The sequence below is a fragment of the Halichoeres trimaculatus genome, unplaced genomic scaffold, assembly GCF_033239565.1.
Source record: "Halichoeres trimaculatus isolate MK-OKI-2021-1 unplaced genomic scaffold, fHalTri1.1 fHalTri1_scaffold_22, whole genome shotgun sequence".
NCBI classification, from domain to species: Eukaryota; Metazoa; Chordata; class Actinopteri; order Labriformes; family Labridae; genus Halichoeres; species Halichoeres trimaculatus.
In genome coordinates, this window is record NW_027437200.1 from 5,428,179 (window position 1) to 5,452,473 (window position 24,295).

The window sequence follows — 24,295 nt, forward strand, 5'->3', positions numbered from 1 at the left end:
GCTGCCCGACTCCCGGTGCTCAGTGGTATGTTATCCACAATTATTGGTACAGGCAAACTTCCTGGTAAACTGTTAATAATTAGCAGCCGTTTACGTGTCCAATAATCTTGTCTTTTTAATACAGCGCCAGCCACTTTTGGGGGTGGAAGTTGTCACACTGTCTGTCTGAGTTAGACTGAACAATCACAAGGTTTCCTGCATCTTTCAGAGGAGGCCCCGCCCATGAGAGGTGTGTAAGAGCACAAGCAAAATATTTTCTTTTTTTTTGCAAAAATAAATGTGCATTTTCAAGAAGCAATTTTAAAAACAAATATATTGAATGTATCCATTAGCATTATTTTATTTTTTTTTAATTCATATTTTTATTTGCATTTTTTTTTTTTTTTTTGGTTCTCAAATCCATTATTCTGACTGCATGATAAAGGCGCAATACTCTCTCCGTACAGGCAGTCTGAGTATCTGGTCCCTGGCAATATTAACTTCTGAACCCTCTTTGAGGGTCATTTTGGGACGACCTGTCCGTCGTCTGTTTCCTGTTACTTGGTGAACTTTTGTTAACACATTAATAAGAAAACTTCTAAAAGAGCATGATGATTACGATGACGCCATTTCATCATGCCATGTTGGTGAAGACAATCGGGGTCATTCTTGCTTTGATCTCTCTGGATATCTGACACCAGGTGCAGGGCCCGCAGAAGAAGGAGTACACACAGTCATTACAGATCGTTCCCTGTGAAGAGACACACAGAGAGGATGAATAGTTACTGAATGTGGGAGTCAGATTTATTGGCTCAGGCATGCTAGTTTCATAAGACAGCATTTTTAGGTTACTATCATGAATGATTATAAAGGTGTTATCTAAAAAAGAATCATATCATAATGTTCTGATTGAGTTGAAGTTCATCAACAACAGAGGTTTCATTGAACATGGTGTCCATACCTCTATGCCATATCGCTGACGCACTGACACCCGCAGGGCTGTGGTCATGGGAGGGATGGCCCCAAAAGCATCAAGCAGAGGTAAACACAGGCACTCTCCAGCCTCACGGGACGTCTTACAGGTGAAGCAGGGGAAACACCAAAAGGCAAAGCAACCTGGAAAAAAAACATGTTAACATTCCAGTGCGCTTAACTTTTGTCAATATGTCCGGGAACACAATGCGTCATGTTCACTACAAGTTACAGCATGTGCTATTGAACTTGGAGGCAGCAGTGTATGAAGCTGTTTTTTTTACTGGAACAGCTGAGGCAGTCGTATGTGCGGTACACTGCAAAATGGAATGGGTTAATTTAACTCCAACAGTGTTGAGTTCAACACTTTCCCTGAGTTTATATAATTCTCACTGCCTCTGAGTTAAATTTACTCTTTGGGATTTTTTAATATTTTAACTCTCTCTCGGGTGTTAATTTCTAGCATTTACAGTGTTAATACATCACCCATTCAGTGTTCTTATGACACCAAGTTGTGTCATTACCCTACACACTTAACAAGTAATTTTATGGTATTCATAGTGTTATTTTATCCCTAAGTCCATGCCATGCTAGACACAGACAGCCAGTCCATGCCATGGAGCACAGACCAGCAGTCCAATGCATTGAGCCCAAACAGCCTGTGCCCTAATGTTCAGCAGGGTCTCATATCCACTGTTTTCCCTCCTCATGCACTGTTACTACACGCTGCCACAGCAAAATGACTTTGCTGAAACCAATGTCCCAAAATGTAAAGGAGCAGTTTTTTTAAAGTTTGGTTACAGAGAATATTTAATTAAAAAGTTTGGAAATTTAGCTAGCTTGTTTTGAGTTGGATTTTCACAGGGTGATAATTTGAAATGAATCAAATTACTATAATGTTAGTCCAACATAAGATAGTTGTTGTTTTTTATTTAAAAAAAAAAAAAAAAAAATGGTTTCATTAAGTTGGACCAACAGTTCATTTTTACAGTGCAGTGCAGTTTAGGTCAATTTTTTTAGCATTGAAGTTGAACCTACTTAAACCTTTTATTTAGTTTATAATGACTCAAATCATTTCAGTGAAATCACTTCCTTCAATTTTAAAACAAAGCAGTTCCTGGCAAAAACAAAACAAAACAAAACAAAACAAAACAAAACACAAAAACAAAAAAACTTCAGTTTCATTTTGATTTACTTCAAAGTTATAAACGGCCCACTCATAATTTTTAATGAAGCTCCACTGACAAGTTTTGCTTACAAACAACATCTGGGTTAACAGTGCAGATCAAAGGACAGGTTATTCTAAAAATACATGATTATTGCAACCATGAGTGAGGAGTGTTTAAAGTAACACTGTTTGTAGTTATTTTTCATCAACACTGCAAAGTAACTCCCACAGTAGTATGGTTTAACACCAGCATAGAGTTAAATATCTTCAAACAACACCAAGAATTTAACACTGAACTGGCTTAACACTGGAATTTTAATTCCGCAGGATTTGCTGTGTAGTCGCATTAAGTATGTGTCCACACACCCATGAATGAAAGGCATTTCTTTAACCTTTAATATATTTACTTTAACCACTAACATTTACAAATCTGACATTATGTGTATATTTTCAATGTGTGACACGTGCACCCAAAAAAGGCACAGGCAAGCCCAAATAGTTGTATGTGTGTAGCAGCTTTGAAAGAGAAAAAAAATAAATTAAAGCTGCATGTGTCGATAAGCAGGCCCTCACCTTACGTGCATCATCTGAGGCGTTTTGCATTCACTGCATGTGCAGCAAAATCTGCCCTAGCCAGAAGCCACATAGGTCAATAAAGTGATGCCCCTACAGCAAGCTTACCTGGTTATATTTCAGTCCTGCTGTTGACAACTAGGTATGGCTGTGACTGTACTCTGTTTATCATCTTCAGTAATGTGGGTGATATGAAGCATGCTTGGAGGTGTTTATGGTACTTGATATCACATGTGTCCGATAAGTGGTGCTTTTCCGATCCATCAAATGAATATGAGTATATTGTGGGACTTTGATCACATCATCAAATTTGTAGTGAAGATGTCAAACTGACTCCTTATCATAGAAAGGCCCTTTTAGTTGAGGTCATGACCTGATAAGAGATGCATTATGAAAGCCTGAAAACCATATCTGAGCACAATTTTTTTTTTAAAGGTTAACAAAAGGATGAGTTTTTAGTCACTGTGTAAAACATATGACTCCCTGTTCACAGTAAAGGGTGTTGTACTTTACACTGAAATGAAGCACATCGATCAGGGGTGTGCAACCTTAACTTACTACTAATCTACTACTATCTTCACAATTAAAACATTAAGTGAATAAAATTATAAACATGACAGTTTTTTGAAGTTATGAAATTGTACATGTGATGTCTTAGTTTTTTAGGTTAAAGAAATTGGCAGAAAAAAAAGGTAATTTGCAAAGTTTCAAACAAATTTGAACTTTCAAACAAAAAAAAAGAAAATTTCATAAATTTCCAATTATTTTTAATTTATTTTTCAAATTTCATGAAATTGCAAACACTTAAAATAGAATGTTAAATTTTTTGAAAAAAAAAAGAAGAAATTATTATTTTTTTTCAAATCACAAATTTTTCAATTTTTTAAAGTGATACTTGAGTTTAATAATATAAATTGATAATTTTGCTCAAGCCATCATTTTTTTGTTTGCTGATGTCTTGCCACATATGTAGCATGTATTTCAAGCCAATGTTGGCAGTTAAGTGAATCCACCCACACAGACTAGAAATGTGTATTTTCTTTCAGATTTGTCTTTATGTAGACTTCGTTTCCTACCAGGGGTTTAAAACTTGAGGTTAGCCACAGGTGCAGGGAAGTTGATGAGCTGTTGATGTTGCAGGAGGTGGCTTTTAATCATCTATGTTTCTAGTATACACATGTCAAGTGTGGAGTTGATCTGATGAAAAAGCTAGGACAAGTTTGTTTAAATATTATACCTTGTAGCTGCTAACAAGCTAGCTTAGTAGCTTCTGTAAAAAAATCTGTCATATCCAGCTGACAGGTGTTTTTTAAACTCATGACATCAAACCCTGAGGATTAAAACGTCACTTTAAGCCATCAACTTTAACATGCCAACCCATGATAGGAATGTTCTTCATTTTTTCACCCTACTACAAAGTTTCCTTGACCCAGGCTCACTGATCTACTATCGTTGGCATTCCTGAAACAAGATCTGTCTGGATGATAAGCTTGTTTTGACCTCCAAAAGGGATGTAAAGTGGTTAGTTTAAAAGTTTTTGTCTGAAAAATATGGTGTTGTTTTCCCTTTTCTTTGCATACAAATATTTTATCATATTACATAAAGAGTAAACTTACACTGGGGCAGGTCTTGGAGGCAATCACAGATGCCCGAGGTCCATTGGTTGGTAACAGAGGTTGTGACAAAGGGCCTGGGTTGGGTGACAGTCATCTTCTCAGACATGACTTAAGCTTCTGACAAAAGAGACAGATCACAAAACAAGTCAAAGTGGAGCTTTGCTCTGAATTCAGATATGGCGGCTCAACAAGGACAGAAAACTTCCTGTTTAGGAAGGTCTGCTCAGTTTACTGTTGAACTGGATATACACTGCAAAACTCAATTCTTACCTCATTAATTCATCAAAGCTTAAAAAAAAAAAAAATCCCTTATCTGACAAGGCAAATTATCATATTTTATTTATTTATTTATTTATTTTTTCTGTTTAAGAATTGTCTGAAGTTTGTCTTGGCAAACTTGACTTTTCAGGTTTCTTGGAATAAAATTAATGTCTTAAAAAAAAGATCAAGTTTATTTTATATCTCATTGGAAGGTCTTTTATTCATTTATTCTTTTTACTCATTACAAGAAATAAGGGATTTTGTCTTTAATGAAACACATTAAGACATTTTTATGGACTTCTCAGGCAAATGTCTCTAATACTAAGTCTAATAAGACTTTTTTTTGTGTGTGTGTGTAAGTTGTTTTTTGCGCCCCCCGTGGAAAAAGTAGTGCATCTCATGTGTTTACTGTGCTTGTTTCAAGCATAAATTTTATCATGAATAAAATATTCCACCTTGCTTCATTTGAACACTACAGAATGTCACTCATTGGGAATATTTTATGCGAAAATTAAAAAAAGTGTGCAGCAACTCACTTTGACACCTACCCTGCATCAGCAGACATATGCTTTCAGAATCACTTGAAAGAAATGATCTGTCTTGTTACTGATCATTATTTTTCCTTGTAAGTTAAGACATGCGTAAAAATCTTCACAGGGGCTTTAAAACCTCTTTAGCTATAATGATAACACATTGGTGGATTCTTGAAAAACATTCTCAGAGTCAACAATCTGGGGGTGAGACATGTTTGAAATTATTGAAATGCAGTCTTTGTAAATGTTTTAAATCCAAAATATAATTTAAAAAAAAATGTTAATATATTTTCAGCAGTTTAGATGGTAGGGGCCAAGCAAATGCTTTAAAGATGCTGAGGAGGATCTGTTTTAATTGGGCTGCCTCGCCACTTGAGTTATTTATCAGTACAGTTACGTAGCAATACAGTTTGAAACGTGACATCAAGCAAAGGTTGTAAGAGTCGGCTATATGTAGTGCTGTCGGCAGCTTGGTACTCCGAGGTATCTGTGGGCTAACATGACAACAAGTAAACATAGGCTGTGTTTACATGCGGTACATAACACATTCGGAACACCTGTTTACATGCGTTAGCAATCCAAGTAAGTCCTTTTTACATGGTACACTGCTCAAAACAGGGACACAAGGACAACATCTCGATGCACAGAGAACGTCATGATGCAATGTGCGTCATCTCTGCTTCCACTTGCTGTATCCATTGCAACAAAATCACCAGCAACTTCCTGTGCTTAAAAGATCAAGATTCCTTGCGAACAGAACATGCGCAGAACACAAATATATGTTTCTTTCCATGGGGATATCCAGATAGGCACATACACAACCAAATATTTGGGCTAGAAAAGGAGTAACTCAGAGGTGTTATCACAAACAGTTTAGCTCCTTTGTTTTAGAGTAATACAGCTCAAGCTTAAGGCTAACTAGCAGTTTCTCTTTCTTCTGCTCTTCTGTCCTTTTTCTGTCTGACAGTTAGGCTCCAGTGTCCACCATCACTACAAAAATAATCACAGATATGTTTTCAGCAGAGAAAAACATAGATCTCTCTTCTCTCTACTAAACTTTGTCAGATGGCGTGGTGTTGTCATAGAGACCTTTTGCTTTTTAACGGATTTATTTTTAATGGATTAAATGTCACGTTTCATTTGCTTTTCAATGATCAGTCTATTTTACACATTCAACATTTGATTTGTCTAATACAGCTTCCAATGTTTGATCACCCTCCAGCAGCACCATGCTGCCTCAGAGTACAGTGGTCAAAAAGTGTTTGACCTTTTGGGATGACACAACTACTCACACCCACACCAACACTGTGGGTTTTATCAGTTCTGACCTGATAGAGAATTTCACCCTTAATAACTCTAATTACAAACAATAATGCAAACAATCCCAGTCATAATCTTTTTCTACATTTTGACACAGAACAGATTCAGTAAACTGATGCTATATGGAGATGTTTTGGAGTTAGAAGGTTTTGAAACACAGACAAAACATATTCTGCATATTAAATTAAAAAAATTGCATTGGCTAGCTGATATCTGTGATCACTTAGCATCATGCTGTTTGTTCCATGTTGTGTATTTAAAAGCCACAGAGCTGAGACTAAATGAAAATCACTCATTATTACAAGAGCAATCAGAAATCTGAAGTTTGTTAAAAAAAAAAAAAAAGAAAAGAAATGTCATATGGCATTGTCTTGTCTACATTTAAGTGTTTCTAATGTCCTACCTTTTTGTCCTCTCAGGCAGATGTGTGAAGAAATAGATGTTCAGGGCAGAGGAGTGTCTTATAGACCAGCTGCAGTGAGGGGAACGTGACAGGAGAGCAGAGGATGCATGTCAACAACCTGTCCGTCCAGTTTGACTCACGTCAACACATCTTACAGTCAGACATCAGACTATCTGACCGTCACACATCATTAATGTTGCTCACATACCACAAGATGCACAGTACAGAAGACTTAGAGAGTACAGCTGTGAAGACAGAAACTTTTGATAAGGTAGGAAAAAATGTTGCATTGCTGTCTGTGACACTTGGGTGACATGAGGCTCTGTAGCTTTGCATTTGAATGCCAAAGAAATGTCACAGTGCTTCCTGAGATTCAGGAATATTTAACCCTCTATGTATATTTCTTTTTAAAAATAGGTCATTAACAGTGTTGGAACTAACACATTATTGCGTTATCAGTTACTGATGATCCGCTGCAGTTCAAAGTGAGCATCAGAATGGGGGAGAAAGGTGATTTAAGGGACTTTGAACGTGGCATGGTTGTTGGTGCCAGACGGGCTGGTCTGAGTATTCCAGAAACTGCTGATCTACTGGGATTTTAACCCACAACCATCTCTAGGGTTCACAGAGAATGGTCCCAAAAAGAGAAAATATCCAGTGAGCGGCAGTTCTGTGGGTTGAAATGCCTTGTTGATGCCAGAGGTCAGAGGAGAATGGACAGACTGGTTGGAGCTGATAGAAAGGCAACAGTAACTCAAATAACCACTGGTTACAACAGCAGCAGAAGACCACACCAGGTGACCCTCCTGTCAGCTAAGAACAGGAAATGAGGCTACAATTCACACAGCAACACCAAAACTGGACAATAGAAGATTGTAAAAACGTTGCCTGGTCTGATGAGTCTGGATTTCTGCTCCACATTCAGATGGTAGGGTCAGAATTTGGCGTCAACAACATGAAAGCATGGATCCATCCTGCCTTGTATCAACGGTTCAGGCTGTTGCTGGTGTAATGGTGTGGGGGATATTTTCTTGGCTCACTTTGGGCCCCTTAGTACCAACTGAGCATGGTTTAAAATCCACAGCCTACCTGAGTATTGTTGCTGACCATGTCCATCCCTTTATGAGCACAGTGTACCCATCTTCTCATGGCTACTTCCAGCAGGATAACACTCTATGTCATAAAGCTGGAATCATCTCAGACTGTTTTTTTTCAACATGACAATGAGTTCACTGTACTCAAATGACCTCCACAGTCCCCAGATCTCAATCCAATAGAGCACCTTTGGGATGTGGTGGAACGGGTGATTCTCATCATGGATGTTCATCCACAAATCTGCAGCAACTGTGTGATGCTATCATGTCAATATGGACCAAACTCTCTGAGGAATGTTTCCAGGACCTTGTTGAATCTATGTCATCAAGGATTAAGGTAGTTCTGAAGGCAAAAGGGGGTCCAACCCGGTACTAGGAAGGTGTGTATATATATATATATAAAAAAAGAACAGGTTACAAAGTTACACCACTCTGTTAGTAAGCCCCCACATTGCGTACTAGTTTATGACGTGTATGAATACACAGCTACACAGTGCTATGTGGTCATCAGCATTGTTCACTTTGTCTTGTGTAGCGTCATGCAAAGCAGAATCTTCTGTTTTCCCATAAATATGAAGTGTAATACATGTATTTGGATAGTTATTTAGAGATTTAGGGGGTTATGACGGATCCTTCTCGTGGCCTCTTTAAATGGAAAATAATAGAGTTTTTTTTTTTTTTTTTTGTCTAAATGTTAACTAAATGTTCACTAAATCTAAAAAGCTTGGAAAAAGTCATATTTTGTTCATCAGCTTAAATTCACTTAAGTGGTTTTCAACCTGGAAAAGGTAGCCCTTAAAGAAAGGCCATTACCTGACATTATGCACACAAACACAATAAAACATTTAATGATTTTCATGTCTGCACTGCGCAGTTGTTTTCTTTCTGTTTTTATTTTTGATAAACAAAAGTTTTAGGCATCATTTTCTTGGATAAAAGGCTGTCTTTGTGAGTTTATCTATGAACAATGTAAAATGCAGATTTAAAAAACAGCCCATGCAGAAATCTCCACGAGTGGTGGAAGAATCCAGCGTTGTCAGTGCAGCACTGCTGCAATCAGGGTAAACTTTTAACCTTGTTATCTTAATCGTGTTTGCCTACAAGCCCTTAGTTATATTTATAGACTTTCATCATACTTCTTTGACTTTATCTCGGGTCAGACTGATCTTTGTGCCACATTGTGCTCTTGCTTTAGTCTCTGAGGTAACAGGAAGTGTCTGCAGACCAGAGGAAGTGTGATTAAATCTGCTCGAGCACCCTGGAGGGAAAGCTGCAGCAAAAGGCCGGCAAGAAGAAAAGGAGCCATGCTTGTGTTTAGACCAAGTGCGCCCCCTGCAGAGAGGTCAGAGCAGTGTATCTGGCTGAGGAGGAGGAGGAAGAGGCGTGGGATGCTGCCCTTCTCTTCAGCTCTCTGGAGATCTGGAGCCAAGATAGCGGATAGCAGCAGCATCCGTACAGGCAGTCGCTCCACACACTCCCCTGTAAGAGACAGAGTGAGGCATGAGCACAGGTGGGAGGCTCGAACAAAAGGTGAACATTTACATTTAGGATCATGAAAGTCACGTTCACTGATGTATATGATCCAGCTCTTCTGAATCTTCTCTTCTGAAAAGCTTAAATTCAAACTCTTTGTTATTTAAAGGATTATTTAAGGTCAGAAAGAATAGTCAGTAATGGTACAGGACAGTTGATAAATAAATTAGTGTGGCAGAGTTAGCTCTTCTGTCGAGGTATTTTTGGGTTTCTCAGCACAAGCAGGCAGGAAAGAGAGTCTGTCAGTGATGGTAAGATGGGAATGTTGGTGGGTAAGATTTGACAAATCATAAAGTCTGAGATGGCAGTTCCCAGTTCCTCATAAAGGAGAAAAAAAAGTATCGAATCTTCCAAAAGTTCCACATCTTTCTTGAACAGGAGACCTGCTGTCTGCTCAGTACCACTCTCCCTCTGCTGCACCTTTCCTCTTCTAAATGCAACGTGGGTGGTGGCATTTCTGATGCAAATGATCAGGTGTGAGCTCTGTGAGACTGTGTGATTAATGTTTCCATGCAAAACCAAACGTGTAAACAGAGATGTGGACTTGACCACATACAGTGGGTTTTGTGGTAGTTGTAGTGACTTTTGATACATCGCTGAAAGCGTTTAGGTTTGCTAACTTGCTAATTTACTGTAAAGATTACATAGCATGGTCAAGTTATGCAGCAGTAATCTAAAATTAAAAGCCTGCTTATTTTTGCAGTTCACATATCAGTTTCCATTAGCCTTTATTAGCCAGTATTGAGGAGAACCCTGAGCTCTAAGTTACACTGTAAAAAGGAAATCTTTAATCAGTTGAAGTGATAAATTTTTTAATCAATCCAACTCTCTCTCTCTCTCTTCTTATATAAATATATATATATATATATATATATATATATATATATATATATATATATATATATATATATATATATATATATATATATATATATATACACACAAAACATTTTGCATCAGTCCAACTTAAAGTTTTAAGTTGTTTCAACTCAATAATCTGCGAAACCCAAAAAGACAAACCATGGATGAGGAGGGAACGCTGTGGTTATAAGACCCTGCTGCACATTAAGATACCACGCAGGGCCAGTGTGTCTGTGCTCCATGGCATGGCTAGCTGCCTGACTGTCTGCGCCCTACGGCATAGGCTGCCTGGCACCTGGCTGCCTGTGCTCCATGGCAGTGAGGGCTCCAATTAGAATACTCTCTCAGTAATGGTAGTCTTATTACGAGTGGCGACAAAACCCAGTTCGTTGTTTCTAATCATATTTTTAGCCCATCAACACATCTCATTTATTAACATATAAAACATTAAACAGGCTTAAAGGTACAGGGTCCATGCTCCAGGGCACAGACAGCAGGTCCATGCCAGCTAACTGCACATGCTACGCAACATACTATCCCCCCTCTGTCTGATCTGCACATAAGTATGATCCGCCCCCAGGGTGTGTGGAGGTGTACCATGTTTTCGTGGCTCGGTCAGAGCCACAGTTTTTACCTGCTGAACTTCAGAGCCAAGGCTATGTATTTAAACCAGACTTTTTTTCAACATGCTGTCAGTGATGATATCTTGTGGATAAAGAGGAGAAATACAGCAATTTTGACAAATAGTGTAGATTAGACGATTGCTGACTACACCTTTAAGTAAGCTCAACTTGTCACATTTTAACAGTGTAATAAAGTATAAAAACACCTCATCAGATTTTACTTTGAGGTTTTGCTTTGAGGTCATTGAGTTAAAACAAGTAAAAACCTTAAGTTGGACTGATGCAAAATGTTGATTTGAGAACAATCAAATTTGAAGTTCATGTGACTTCAACAATTGTGTTGATTAAACTCATTAACTTTTTTTTTTTTTTTTTACAATTTAATTATGAAGGAAACAATGCTTGATTTATAATATAATTGCCATGAGGGGATAAAGTTGATAGATGAGGAAATAAGCCTCTGCTTAATTGATCATTATTTTCTGTTTTTATTCTTTTATTGTTTTTTTTATTTCTATTCTTTCTACAAATCATCAACATCTTCAGCCGTAGGAAGACTCACCCCAAATTTTTACATTTTCCAAATTTTGCATTAATTATTTTTAATATATGAACTTTTATGGAAATCTATGTTGAAGAAAGGACCTAAGGAATAAGTGTTTACAAACATCCTGTAGCGTTCACTGCCTCCAAAGCAAAATAAATCTTTGTCATGTTCATTTTCCAAAGAACATTTTCACTGTCAAACAAAACGTGTTTACAGCCGCCAGGTGCATGCGTGGGTTCTCTCCTGGTAGTCCAGCTTCCTCCCACAGTCCAAAAACATGCTCATCAAGTTGATTGTTCACTCTGAATTGCCCTCAGGTTTGCTATTATCTGTCTCTAAGTGTGAGACCTGTCAAAGGTTACGGACCTGTCCAGAGCGTGCCTTGATTTGTGCTGGGATAGCTGCAACTCTGGGAGGGAAAAGGCTGTAGAAATAATGGAGGGGTAGATGTTTACACCCCCCAAAAATTAAATAAAATTGTTCCACCTTATTTATTCTGACCTCTAATAAAAATTAACAAAGCATATCCAATGAGATGATGTGGTTAAACAGCATTTACATAACTTTGCACAGTCAGGGGCAGTGTCGTTTCAGCTCACGCACAAAGCAAACTAGCTCAAAGTTCATTTTTGAAAAATTTGAACTTAGTTTATGGTTCAAGACATGACCTGTTGCGGAAAAAAGGATTTTTGAAGCAGTGGGCTAACGCAGCCATATTGGAAGTGACAACACTGGTCAGGGGCAGTGTGGGAAATACCTGGCTGCAATCAGGGGGTCCACCCCAACAAGTCTTATCCAGCATGCAGAATACAAGACCACAAATAATGTTTTAAAGCACTTCAAACACACATCACTAAAAGATGCACTCAGCTGGAGGACCACAGAACAACTCTGCTCTGCCACCAAACAGGACAGCGGTGCTTCCATCTCTTGCAGGCTTGGCACTCACATATACACGAGTAAAAGAGCTATGAGCTTGATCATAGACACCATATAATAATGTTGTAAATAATTTTAAGGAATCCCCCCAAATTTCTGCAGTTGAGGTTTTCAGGGAGTCTTTTGTGTCAATTAAGGGAACCCAGACCCCCAAAGACCTCCCGTATTTCGCACACAGATCAGGGCTGTGTCTGTGGCCATGTCCGGACATAGCCAGGTATCTGGGAAACAGCATATATTTTTATACATTTTTGTCTGTCATCCACACAAACCGACAGCTTTACGTCACTAAAAATAATGTTTTCTGAATTTTCTCAGTTATCAAACATCTCAGCTGACTGACAGGAGCTCAGTCTGATTGGCTGGCACAGGTTTTAAGGTGGAAAACACTGCCTAATGTGTCTTGTTGGCAGATTTGCCCTCTGCTTGTGGACTGAAGTATTTTTAAAAACAAACGAAGGAAGGGTATTTGTTTAGAGGAATGCTAGTTCAACTCTGAGGCTTTACTTGTGTGCTTTAGCAATTCTGAAATCTCTGACGCTGTTGGTGTAAAACAACTATAGATTTTTCCTGTAGGGGATGGAATGAGTGCTATGTTTTCTACGTAGGAATGTCTTTTTGGATGACTAGTTTTGGTCACCTTAAGGTGCCTGAACATCCGTTTATGACATCCACTAGAGGTGGGCAGATTAATCCAAATATTGATAATATCGATACCAACATTGGTATTGATATCAAATGATACCAGTGGAAAAAGATCAATAATCTAGTTTAATTTTTATCTCCGGTATGCACTGACCACTGTGGTTTTATTAAATGAGGCAACCTGACTGTGTCTGTACCGCTGTGTCACATATAACGTTTATAACGTTTGTTCTGGTGTAATAATTCTTTTTTCTAGTGCATCGACGGGATAACTTTTTTTTTTTTTTTTTTTTTTTTTTTTTTTTTTTTTTGTGTTGAAGTCTTCAACTCTGTACCTCAAAAAAGATTCTGTGGAGAAAATTTGTTTTGTTACTGTTCTATTGTTTCTAAACATAAATGTTTATCATGACACTGAAGTATTTTGTTGTCACCTTTTAAATTTGCCCAAATTCTCTTCTTGGTTTTACAACATAATCAAAAGAAAAGATCACAAAAACACCTAAAGGTCAGCAGTTTGATGATACATCAACCTTAAATATTAAAAAAGTTTCAGTATTGGCATCAGTATTGGCATCAGTATTGGCATCAGTATTGGCGATACTGACCCACTTGGTATTGGATCCGTAATTGAATACCAAAAGTCCCAGTATCACCCACTTCTAACATCCACAGTTTCTCTGTGTAACAACCTCTCCACCAAAAAAAAAACAAACAAAAAAACATTGTCAATGCTAGGCCTTGAACCAGCATCCATCCTGTCCCAAAGCCAAGTCCCTATGAAGTGAGCCCTTATCAAAGACATTCATTAGTCAGCTCTAGTTTCTGTGTGTAACTGAAGTTTTACCTCAGATGGAGGCAGACTGTCCAGTTCATTTTCTTAGAGCTTATTTTAATTTTCTCAGCAACAGATGGTAACTGTAAATACAATACAACAAAGGCAATCTACATTTCCACTTCAAACCTGGGGCTGAGCAAAACGAAGCTACAGGAAAACTAACCAGTCAAGGACAAAAAGTCATCATTTTAGAAAGGAAAACAGGAAATGTTAACAAACAAACTAACAAATGAGTTGTTGCTTCTATTCAAAGACTAATGTTTAAAATTAGACGTCAAAAAGAGCTGAAAGGACGTCCTTTGAACGTCTCTTTGAGCTGTGGGGAGGTTAGTGTGGACGTCATAAGTGGATGTTCAGTCGACATCAGAAAAAATACGTCAAAACAGTCTGCACTTTTAGGAGACCAAAATTAGATGTCCAAAAAAACCTTTGTTGTTGAACTGCATATTGACATCCTAGTGGGGTCACAGTTGACCTAATTTTCACGTTGTATAGACGACCAGAATCAGTCTTGGACCAACAGACAGACGTCTAATATTTAATGAGGATAGACTGGTCATCTACAAGTGTTGGCTGACTTGTGACACGTGATGGACTGTTAGTCATGGTACTCAGACTAAAAATACGTTACTGGCTAATACTTGCAGAGTAATACATACTTGCAGAGAGAAAACGCAAAAAAAGTTTGAAAGGAAACTTTAAATGTATATCCAATTAGCTCAAACAATCTGTCTGAATCCATTGTTCTGCTCTGCGTTGTCTCCTTCCATCCATAATTGCCTTGCTTGACAGCCTACATACTAGGACTTGTTTTCACAAGATCTTCTGGCAGCCTCCTTGCTCCTGCTTTGCAGTATTGACAGCGATCCACTGCCCACTCCACCTCCAGAGAAGCCAACATTACCAACCACCTCCTTCTCTCTGATGGCAGGGCTCCAGCTCCAGCCGGCCTGGCCTCCAACCACTCCCGCCTCCTGCCTTATCTCTCCTCCTCTTCAGTGTCCCAGAAACGATTGGCCCCGGCTTATCACACATCAAAATCTCAGCACAGCCACAAGATTTTCTCTGCAGAAATCTGTTTTGTATTGGTTGTGTGCACTGATCAGTGGCGGAGACCTGATGTCTGTTGATATCTGTGGTCATGCAGGCAGATGTTTGAATGCTCGGTGTGAAAAGCAGCACTGGAGTGAGTCAGGGGAGGGGCGTGGGGGGTTGCCTGGGCAGCTTTCTGCTCTACAAGTGCTAATAGTTTACTATTTGTGGCCATTGTTTGGATTTATTTAGCTGAGAAACAGTCCTGATTTCAGTGGATCATCAAAAATGAAACATGTCTACCTGATGCTGCATCAGTAGGGTAATAATCCACGTCATTAGGTAAACCTCCTTCCTGTTACATCTTCCCCCCTGTGTACTATTGTTTCATTTCTTTCTTTCTTCCTTCTTCATTTCCTCAGCACTAATCATAATCATTTCAACTTCCAGTGGTGCTTTTATTGAGTTGGGGACACTATGAGGCTCCAGTGAAAGTAATCAGACAAGCTTCATAACTAGAGGACACTACAATGGGTTTCAATAGTGCAATTACATTTCAAAGTCTGCTTTATCTCCCTGACTCAAAAAGTAAAGAATAAAAAACCTTGAAGGCTTCCTGGGACTGAGTTTGTTGTCTAGTTCATAATTAAACACAATTTTGAAGTTTTGCTGCAATATAGTTGGTAGCTCATACAATGGTGTGCACAGACTTTTAAAAGGCACAGGGTGCATTTTGGCTCCAGAGACAGCACTTAAGCGTGTGTTTGGACATTTAAGTGTACCAAAGCTGGTACTTAGGTGCACATTTTGGCAAGAAGGCTCTTAAGTGTGCAGTTTGGCTCCCATGAGGACACTGAAGCCTGTGTTGTAGCTCAAGAAAGGGCACTTAAGTATGTGCCCCCCACCCCCGTCATGTTTTTTTTTTTTTTTTAACTTTTATTTCAGTCTTGTCTTTCATGTTTGTCATTCCAGTTTGATTTTAGTTCCCTCCCTCTACAGTCCTGTGGTATTTCTGACCCCAAGGATATTTGCTCCCCAGAAAATGATTCAGAGAAAATAGTTGACCAAGTTTTTGTGTCAGGAACTTTGTTTATTTGTTGAATACATATAAAACCGCTTTATAATGACACCTTGACCTGTTCTCTAGCGCCACCATCAGGCCAAACCTCTCAATCAGAAATAATTTATCTTGAAAAGTTTTCATCCAAATCTTCTCAAATTTACTGACAACCTTAATGACAACAAGAGTATGAACCCTACATGTTTTGGTGATGACATGACCTTTCCTGCAGCGCCACCATCAGGTCAAACTTTCAGTTTTAGAGTTTGTGTATCTTTCAAATCTTTCATCCAAATCTTTTCTGATTGGGGTGCACATCCATGACTCTCACAGAATGAACCATATTGATTGATGTTGGTAACCCCCCCTTTACCCTCATAAACATTTTTATTTACTTATTTTATCTACTTTTTTGTAACATATTTGTGGTCACTATAAAGTCTCACTAACCCCTCCTCTTTAGTTATCTGGGCTTGGGACTGGCAGTGGCAGAGTTTGAGCCCATGTCGTACCCACACCGAAAAAATTATAAAATTCAATTATGATTATTGATCTTCAATGGGATTAGTATAGTCAAGCCAAGTTTTGAGCTGATAAGTGAAAAAACCCACGACTAGTTTGTTCAAATACGTTTGCCAAAATCGCTAAATTACGATGTTTAGGCCCAAATAGCAAAGTTTGTGTTCGGAAAGTACAAAAGTCGTAAGAGACTTTTCTGTAGGGCTGGGCATGCTTATTATACACACCAAATTTTAGGGCTGTAGCTCAAAGTCGTCCTAGGGGTTGCAGTTTTAATCCCCTAGGGGCGCTAAGGAGCATTCATTTGTGTACAAGTTGCAGATTCATACATTTTTTCGGGCATGTGAATTTTGGGGCGTTTTTTCCAAGCAAAAGGCACGCAATTTGGGGATGTTTTGGCAGAAACAAATTATAAAGAAAAAAAAAAGGCGTAGAATAATAATCACAAGGGCTTCAATAGGGCTCTCGCCCAACCTGCGGTTAGTGGGCTCGGACCCTAATGATTTGGACAGAGAGCTGCAATGCAAGCTTTATGTTTGCTCCTCCCTTATTTTACATGAACTTCCAATGTCCTTGCGGGAATACTCCACCCTCCACAGCGTGGGGATTATCAGTTCTATTTGGCAGGTGTGAGTAGTAGGTCACACACACACATTCATCTCCCCCCCCATGACATGTATCAACTCAAAAGAATCAACTCTGCACCTGCAGGTGTGGGAATAAATCAATAGTTCCCATCAAATGAGGAAAAGTCATGAAATATGAAGCCAAAAAAAAAGTCAACTATTATTTTTTGAAGGATAAACATTGAATGGGGTCAAATTGACCCCTAAGATAACAGGAGGGTTAAAGTCCGTCTTCATTTCGTCCATTGCCACATCGCTGTGATTTTCTTTTTTTTTGCATCTGTCTTAGTTTTTAGCTTTCAGGCTGTGATTTTAAACTAATACAGTATCTTCATTCATTCATTTTCTGAACCGCTTATCCTGTTCAGGGCCGCGGGTGGCTGGTGCCTATCCCAGCTGTCATTGAGCGAGAGGCGTGGAACACCCTGGACTGGTCACCAGTCAATCACAGGGCTGACACATAGACTACTCTATGTTCACACTCTAGAAAAAAAATAGAGCCAGTTTTTGTTCAAAAACCCAGAAAATCAAAAATCATGCATATGGGTCTTTCTTGCCAACCCTTGTAGGAAGTCAATGAAAGAATCACTAAAACAGAAAGAAAACCTCCACTTTATCTATATACTGTTGCTGGAATGTCTAAAAAAAGAAACCCCACTCCTTTAGAATTGGATTGGTCAGTGATGGAGATGTGATGCTGTCTAGTGTGGGGGTTCTCCTGGAATTAAACTTCTCTCAACTGAGTGCAGCAGTAAATGAAGACAACAGATGTATTGTTTGCACTGTAGAAGCTGAAAACGCTGATCTGTACCAGTGTAAAAAACAAAATATGCGCAGCTGAGGCAGAAGAAAAACTAAAAGTGGACAGTCTCTGATGAAATCCTTTTTGCTTTCATGGCATGCAGACAGATAAGCAACACTGTGTTTTGTTGATGAGTTCAGAGTCTGGTCCCATGGTAGATCCCCTGTGAATCTACAGTCCTCATAAGGGACCCTTTTTTTGGAAGAGACATACTAAGAGTAGAAAACTCTTTGTTCAAACAAGGGCCCCACAGTTTTTGATCCCCACTGTCTAATCAAAAACAACACTTTGACAATACAGTTATCCTGTTTTTATTTGTGTGTGTGTGTGTGTGTGTGTGTGTGTGAAAAGTGACAACCGAACATTGATTACCTTTATGCCGTATCGTTCCCTGACCGATGCCCTCATTGCGAGAGAGGCTGGTGGCACACAGCCGATGCAGTCCAGCAGAGGCAGGCAGGGACATGCACCCACTGCACGGGTCACTTTACAGGTGAACACTGGGAGGCAGCAAAGGGCAAAGCAGCCTGGACACACAGTGGATCACATTACAGCACACATCAACATGGCTGTCTTTGATAGTGCTCTGTTTCACCATTTACAACAGAAAGAAAGGTACAGAATACTTTGAATGTCTTCACATTTTGTAAAATAAATGAATTATTTTGGTACTTACAATCTCCAATGTCTTTATAGCACTCACACAGGCCAGTGCTCCATTGACCTGCATCCTGAGCCCTGCTCTCCGGCTGTACCTGGACCACCTGTTGGAACATGAGTGAGCTGGCTATTTATAGCCATAACAAAAAAAGAGGGATAAAGAATTACAACAACATATTGTATATAGCTTTTTGTGAGACAGGGGCACAACCGACTATTGAGGACTCAATGTATGCATTCTTAATATAGTAAATGCATCTCAAAGGGATACTTGGGTTATACTGAAAAAAGATAGGGTAATTGTGAATTGTTGAATCTAATGTAATGATTTAGAATTCACTGATGGCTGTTAAAGGGAAAGACTGACATAAATAACACTCTGCTACCATTATTGTGTCAGCAGGTGTAACACGTGGAGGTACACACAGTAGACAGTGCAAAACAGTGGTGGCAAAGTGGAGAACTGAGAAACTTCTGAATATCATTCACTTGCATAACCATTAGTGTTTGAGTTTAAAAATTAACATGAAAGTATAAGTTGTACCAGTACAGCAGAAAAAAGTCTGTTTTTCGTTCCCCCCTTTTTTTTTTTTTTTTTTTTTTTTGTTTTAACTTGTTTTTGGTAAGCATTACTAAACATTAACACAGAAACGCTGCCCATGCTCCAAGTGGAGCCTGATGTCAGCGTTTCCACTGAAAACTCCGGCTTGCTGTTTATACACCAATGCTGGCTGCAGTGTTTCAGAAAAAAATCCCCCCTTGAGGCCATTAGCAAAAGTTTGTGTTTTGGATCGGATGAAACACTGTTTCTGTTTATACAAGAGGTCAAAAGGCATCATTACTTTTGCATTTCATCCTAAAATTGTGTTGTGTAAATGGCCCCATGTTCCTGTGTAAGGACTTCCACTTTGTTAAGCAATGTGCAGTTTTTATGCAGATGAGCAGCTTTTTTTTTTCTTTTTTCTACTGTCGTATATCTCAACCCTCAGACAGCTACACATACGATAATTGAGCACAGCCTTGATGGGACCCTTGATGACTATGAACTAAGGACCTCCAAGACATGGGCCACCCTCCGGTTTGATACCCACCTCCTCAGTAGTACATCATAACACGCTGAAATATCAACGTGTTGACAGACTGCACTGTAAAACAGGAAAAAGCTCACTGTAAGGTTTTAAAAGTATGAATGTATCATGCCATCTAATGTTGAGCTAAACCATGAGTAAAACAACTTAACTTCTGTGGCCATATTCAGATGATTTCTCAAAAAATAAAATATTCATTCACAGGCACATGTCACCATTTCAAAACTTAAGATAATAACATATTATCAATACAAAAACAAAAAATACTATTTTAATTTGAACTGTTTTGTAAATTCTTGAAAAAACTAGACTTGTCTGTCTCCTTACACCTGCACTTTTGCCCGAATAAATCCTTCATGTTAGCAGATACATATGGTAATAGCCTTGCAGATTTCTATGGAGTTCTATCTTTTATTTTATTCTATTTTATCTTTTGTTTTGTTTTTCTGAAGCAACATGAGTGGGGAGAAAAATGTCAGTGTGAAAATAAAGTGACACAAAAAGAAAATTCTCTCAATTCCTGCTTAATTCTACCAAAGCGCAATACTTCAGGTGATATTTAAGCTTCAATGCACGTCTACAAACTGTTGAATTCTCTCATTTTTTTATTCTTAAAAAAGAAAAAGAAAAGAAAAATCCATGGTTACATGATTTCTTCTCAGGACAACTGGGGGGGGGGTTGAGGAAATACAATTTCTGACTTATGTATTTATTCGCGTTAAAGCACCTGTGAGAAATCTCCAATTGGACTGAAGAGACACAAAGCTGCATCTGTGACTCATTTTTTGGGGTCACAACCAAATTCCGATAAGCTCAGCAAACTAGTAAACAAAGGTGCACGCTCTGCACTCACTCAGGATTAAACACTGCTGTCTCCAGACCTGAGTTATTCCTGAGCTCTGCTCGAACCAAACTCTGCGGAGAAAACTTTCACCAGATCTGTCCCTTTTTCTCATTCTGTCATGGCTCAGAGCCAGCTGCAGGAGAATGATTTACATCAGCCTTCTGAGCAGAGTCAAAGCTTAACCAAAAATATCTGACGAGGCTTCCTTTGATAGAGAGTACGTGACTCACCTGTTGAAGTGTTGAAATCCCCTCAAAAAACAAGAACTGGACAATGAAACACTCTGATATCATGCAATGTCTGATGTTTCCTCTCTCAGCCTGCCTGGTTTGACTTTCACACTGGTGTATGGTGGTGGTGTTTTGGTGTAAATACTGAACCGTTTCATAAACACAACATTCTGCTGACCTGCTTTGTCTTAACAGGGATCTCAGAGAAAGAAACACAGGTTTTCCAGAATTCTTCAATCTTCAGAGTTGAGATCAATTCCATTTTATCTCGTCTAAAATGGGGACGGTATAAATACACAAAAGTGACTCCACTGGACATTCCAGATTGAACACAAACCACAACATTTCTTCATCTAAACTTTTCTCAAAACTCTGAATCAGGTCCCTAGAAGTAAAAATAGCACCACTTTAACCCCCAGATTTGCCCAAATTTTACCTGATGAAATTACACCACATGTAACTGCTTTCAGCCTCTGGTTACTACAAAACAAAGCTGCTGAAAAAAAGGCAATACTCTTCTATCTGATGTCTCAATGCTCAAACAAAGGAGAGAAAAACAGGAAAGACTCAGTGGGGTGACATCTGCCCTTATCAGGCAAATCCTGCCTCCTCCCCCATGAGGGCTGCAGCTGATTCAGGTGATCTTATTGGAGATTAGCTATTCATGCTAGCTAAAATTACATCCACCCAATGTGTTTAAAATTGCCAACCTTGGTAAAGCAAATTTCTAAAACACTCTGTAGCCTAATATGGAGTTTATATCCATATCATACATTTTTTGTTAAATTTATTTATTTTAATTCAAAGTGTTTTCATTACAGTACTCAACAGTTAGCTTAAAAGCTGATCCTTTTTGACATAAAAGGTCACTTCTATCTGAAGCTCCATAACCAAACTGTGTTGTAATTAGTTTCAAACCATCTGTGTCGTGGAGTATTAGGTAATATGGCAGCATTTAGGGCAGCGTTTTGATAAAATAAATAAATAAATAAACAATTTAAAAAGGGAGAAAAAAGAAAAGGGTTCAACTCTTGCATTTCTTTAAAGTCCCTGTGTGGTGCCTGATCGTAATCCACAATTTAAAATGAGATTATCAGCCCCAAAATGGGTTATTTCTAAATGCTACTTCTTAGCTTTCAAAGTCCCCATGACAACAACATGCAAGCTTAGTTTAGTAGCAAGGAGAACTGTGTTTTTCTTTGCTAGAAACTATTTTTTGATTAATTAAGTAATAATGGTGGACACTGGAGTTGGATTATGACAGAAAATGAGCAAACAAGCAGAAGAAAGCTAAATAGGAGAGTGATAAAGCATAAACTAAAGGTTAAAACAGGGGCTTGCTATGAGCTAAAAGCTTGAACAAGCTAAAGGCTAAGGGCTAGGCTGTTTGTGCTAATGTTCATTCCAACCCACAGTCAACAGTTATTCTGCAGTGGTCTGTTCAAACTTGAAAAATGAAGAGTGAGGTTATGTTAGCTCTGCTTGGTTGATGACTGGCAGGACATAGCTAACCAGGATTTACTAACGTCACACACTACAGACATGTTTTAGAGCATTGTAGTGCCATGAGCAGTGATAAATATAGCCAGCTACTAAACTGCAGTACAAACTGAGTTTACAAAGTTTGCTTGTTGTCTCGTTTCAAACAATAGTCTAGCACAACTATTAATAAATACATTACCTTCCCGTTAGGTATCCCACTTAAAGTTGTCTTGAACAAAGAAAAGTTAAAAAGAAGATCTGCTCTCCTTTCATTTGCTTTAAAACAAACACATGTCTTGGAGTCGAGCTCTCACAACAGTGAGCATGCTCATGGGGGTTTTTATGGATTGTTACCAGAGCCCCTTCAATTCTAGCTGGAGTGAGCTAGCCGTGTGGAACCTATGTCAGGAAGCTAAAAATTGTTAGCTTAAAAACTAGTCTGACTTTTTTATTTCTAAGATTTTTGTTTTACACTTAGGTTTCATTGCTTTTAAAAAAGAAAGATATGAATTAAAAAGATAAATAGCTTATTTTTAGATAGCAGTGCCCCCCCCCCTTTCCCAGTCTTTGAGCAAAGCTAACCTGTTGCTAGCATGGCTTCATGTTTACTATTGAGCAGGAATAAATGTGTTTAACAAAATATTACACTACTGTCAAATTCCACATGAACAAGATACAGTAAATAAAAACAAGGAAGTCAACAATTTGTAATGCAAAGGATTTCTTTATTTATATCTTATGAAATGTTTCTCATGGGTTAGTGGTTGAAGTGCACTTAAATGCTGCTTTATACATGTTACAAGATGGCATGCATATGTGCTGTGCTGTGATAAGATTCACTTTTAACTGTAGTACATGATGAGCATCAGAAACTAAAGTGGCGTGCTATGAAAAGGACGCCCCTGTGTGCAGGCTGCTCGAAACTCTGGAAATTCTGCAAAACAAAGACAGAGTGGCATCTTATTAAACATTTTACAGAGAACTGACAGAAAAAAAAGAAAAACATCGCCCACCCACATATTGTGTCAGTTCACTTACTGTGCTGGTTTGTTTTGCTGCAGAAGCATTTGACCAGGTCCTGTAGCTCCACAGGTTTTGCACGAAACAGAGCGGAGCGACACCAGATTTTCCCATTTGGAAAAACTGCAGCGAGAAAGCAGCCCATTGGAGCACGAGACAAGCTCTCTTTATAACAAGTTTTATTTTTTATCTGCTGACTGAAAACATAATGTAGTAGCAATGATATTGACAAAAAAAACCTAGCTAATCCTCTTTGGTTACTGTTAACATTTTTTTCACAGGCTCTGATGATCAAGCAACTTTTTCCACAACTTGTGCTGATTTTAATCAATTTTTAACCCTGAGGTCAGTGGAAACTCACCTCTGCACCCACACCTGCGGATGTGCTCTCTGGACACATGGATTTCCACATGGGAGGCTGTGCCCAGTAACAAAAGCATCAAAACTCATTAACCAGGGACAGAAATACATCAGTTACTTCAGTTCAGTTTGTTCAGTGCTTATCCAGTCAATGCAGAATGAAATTCACTTCACAAACTTTGTACTTTACGAGAAGCCATGTATTGTCTCAAGTCTTGACGGCTAAACTTCCAAATTACATTGCAAAAAAATGAAATCTCATCAGGTGTTTTTGTCTTCTTTTCATTAGAAAATGTCTTTTTAGACTTAATATGAGCCACATTCACCTGACCAGTCCAGAAAAATGTCAGACAAAGACAGAGACAAAAATGAGCTCTGAATTTTACCTAAATAAGACAAAAACACTTGATAAGATTTCAGTTTTTTGCCGTGTATGTGATGCATCTGCATAGAAATTATAAAAATACAGCTTATTTCTAGTTACCTGTGCTGTCATGGAAGTTATCCACCAGAATGATGAGAAGAACAGTGACACATATGATCCTAGACATGTTGGGACCATCCGCTAACGACAGCAGAGGAAGAGAAACTGATTGTGGCCCACCGACAACCACTCAGGTCTAAACAGTTTGATCTGCAGGCAGATCAGTCTTAACAAGTCTGAGGGGGG

The 24,295-nt window shown here is 38.6% G+C and overlaps 2 protein-coding genes across 2 annotated transcripts; both read right to left on the reverse strand.

Moving 5' to 3' along the window:
* Positions 1-361: 361 nt before the first annotated feature.
* LOC141784362 (cornifelin homolog B-like) lies at positions 362-4,483 on the reverse strand. Its single transcript, XM_074662187.1, has 3 exons — positions 4,309-4,483; positions 941-1,095; positions 362-730 (listed from the first exon to the last, which is right to left on the reverse strand). The coding sequence occupies exons 1-3, from the start codon at positions 4,412-4,414 to the stop codon at positions 614-616; spliced, it is 378 nt and encodes a 125-aa protein (XP_074518288.1). The 5' UTR covers positions 4,415-4,483; the 3' UTR covers positions 362-613.
* A 4,750-nt stretch (positions 4,484-9,233) lies between these two features.
* Positions 9,234-18,719, reverse strand: LOC141784589 (cornifelin homolog B-like). The gene is made up of 3 exons (XM_074662467.1): positions 18,618-18,719; positions 18,314-18,468; positions 9,234-9,398 (listed from the first exon to the last, which is right to left on the reverse strand). Exons 1-3 carry the CDS (start codon positions 18,715-18,717, stop codon positions 9,234-9,236), a joined length of 420 nt encoding a protein of 139 aa, XP_074518568.1. The 5' UTR covers positions 18,718-18,719.
* Positions 18,720-24,295: the final 5,576 nt, after the last annotated feature.

What these genes read in the sequence shown, in the direction of transcription:
- LOC141784362 (XM_074662187.1), bottom strand. Translation starts at nt 4,414, where the DNA reads ATGTCTGAGAAGATGACTGTCACCCAACCCAGGCCCTTTGTCACAACC. An exon ending in CCTCCAAGACCTGCCCCAGT is followed by an intron (nt 1,096 to 4,308) that starts GTAAGTTTACTC and finishes TTTTTTTTCCAG; the next exon opens with GTTGCTTTGCCTTTTGGTGT. An exon ending in GTCAGCGATATGGCATAGAG is followed by an intron (nt 731 to 940) that starts GTATGGACACCA and finishes GTCTCTTCACAG; the next exon opens with GGAACGATCTGTAATGACTG.
- LOC141784589 (XM_074662467.1), bottom strand. Translation starts at nt 18,717, where the DNA reads ATGTTCCAACAGGTGGTCCAGGTACAGCCGGAGAGCAGGGCTCAGGAT. An exon ending in CTATAAAGACATTGGAGATT is followed by an intron (nt 18,469 to 18,617) that starts GTAAGTACCAAA and finishes CTGTGTGTCCAG; the next exon opens with GCTGCTTTGCCCTTTGCTGC. An exon ending in GGGAACGATACGGCATAAAG is followed by an intron (nt 9,399 to 18,313) that starts GTAATCAATGTT and finishes TGTCTCTTACAG; the next exon opens with GGGAGTGTGTGGAGCGACTG.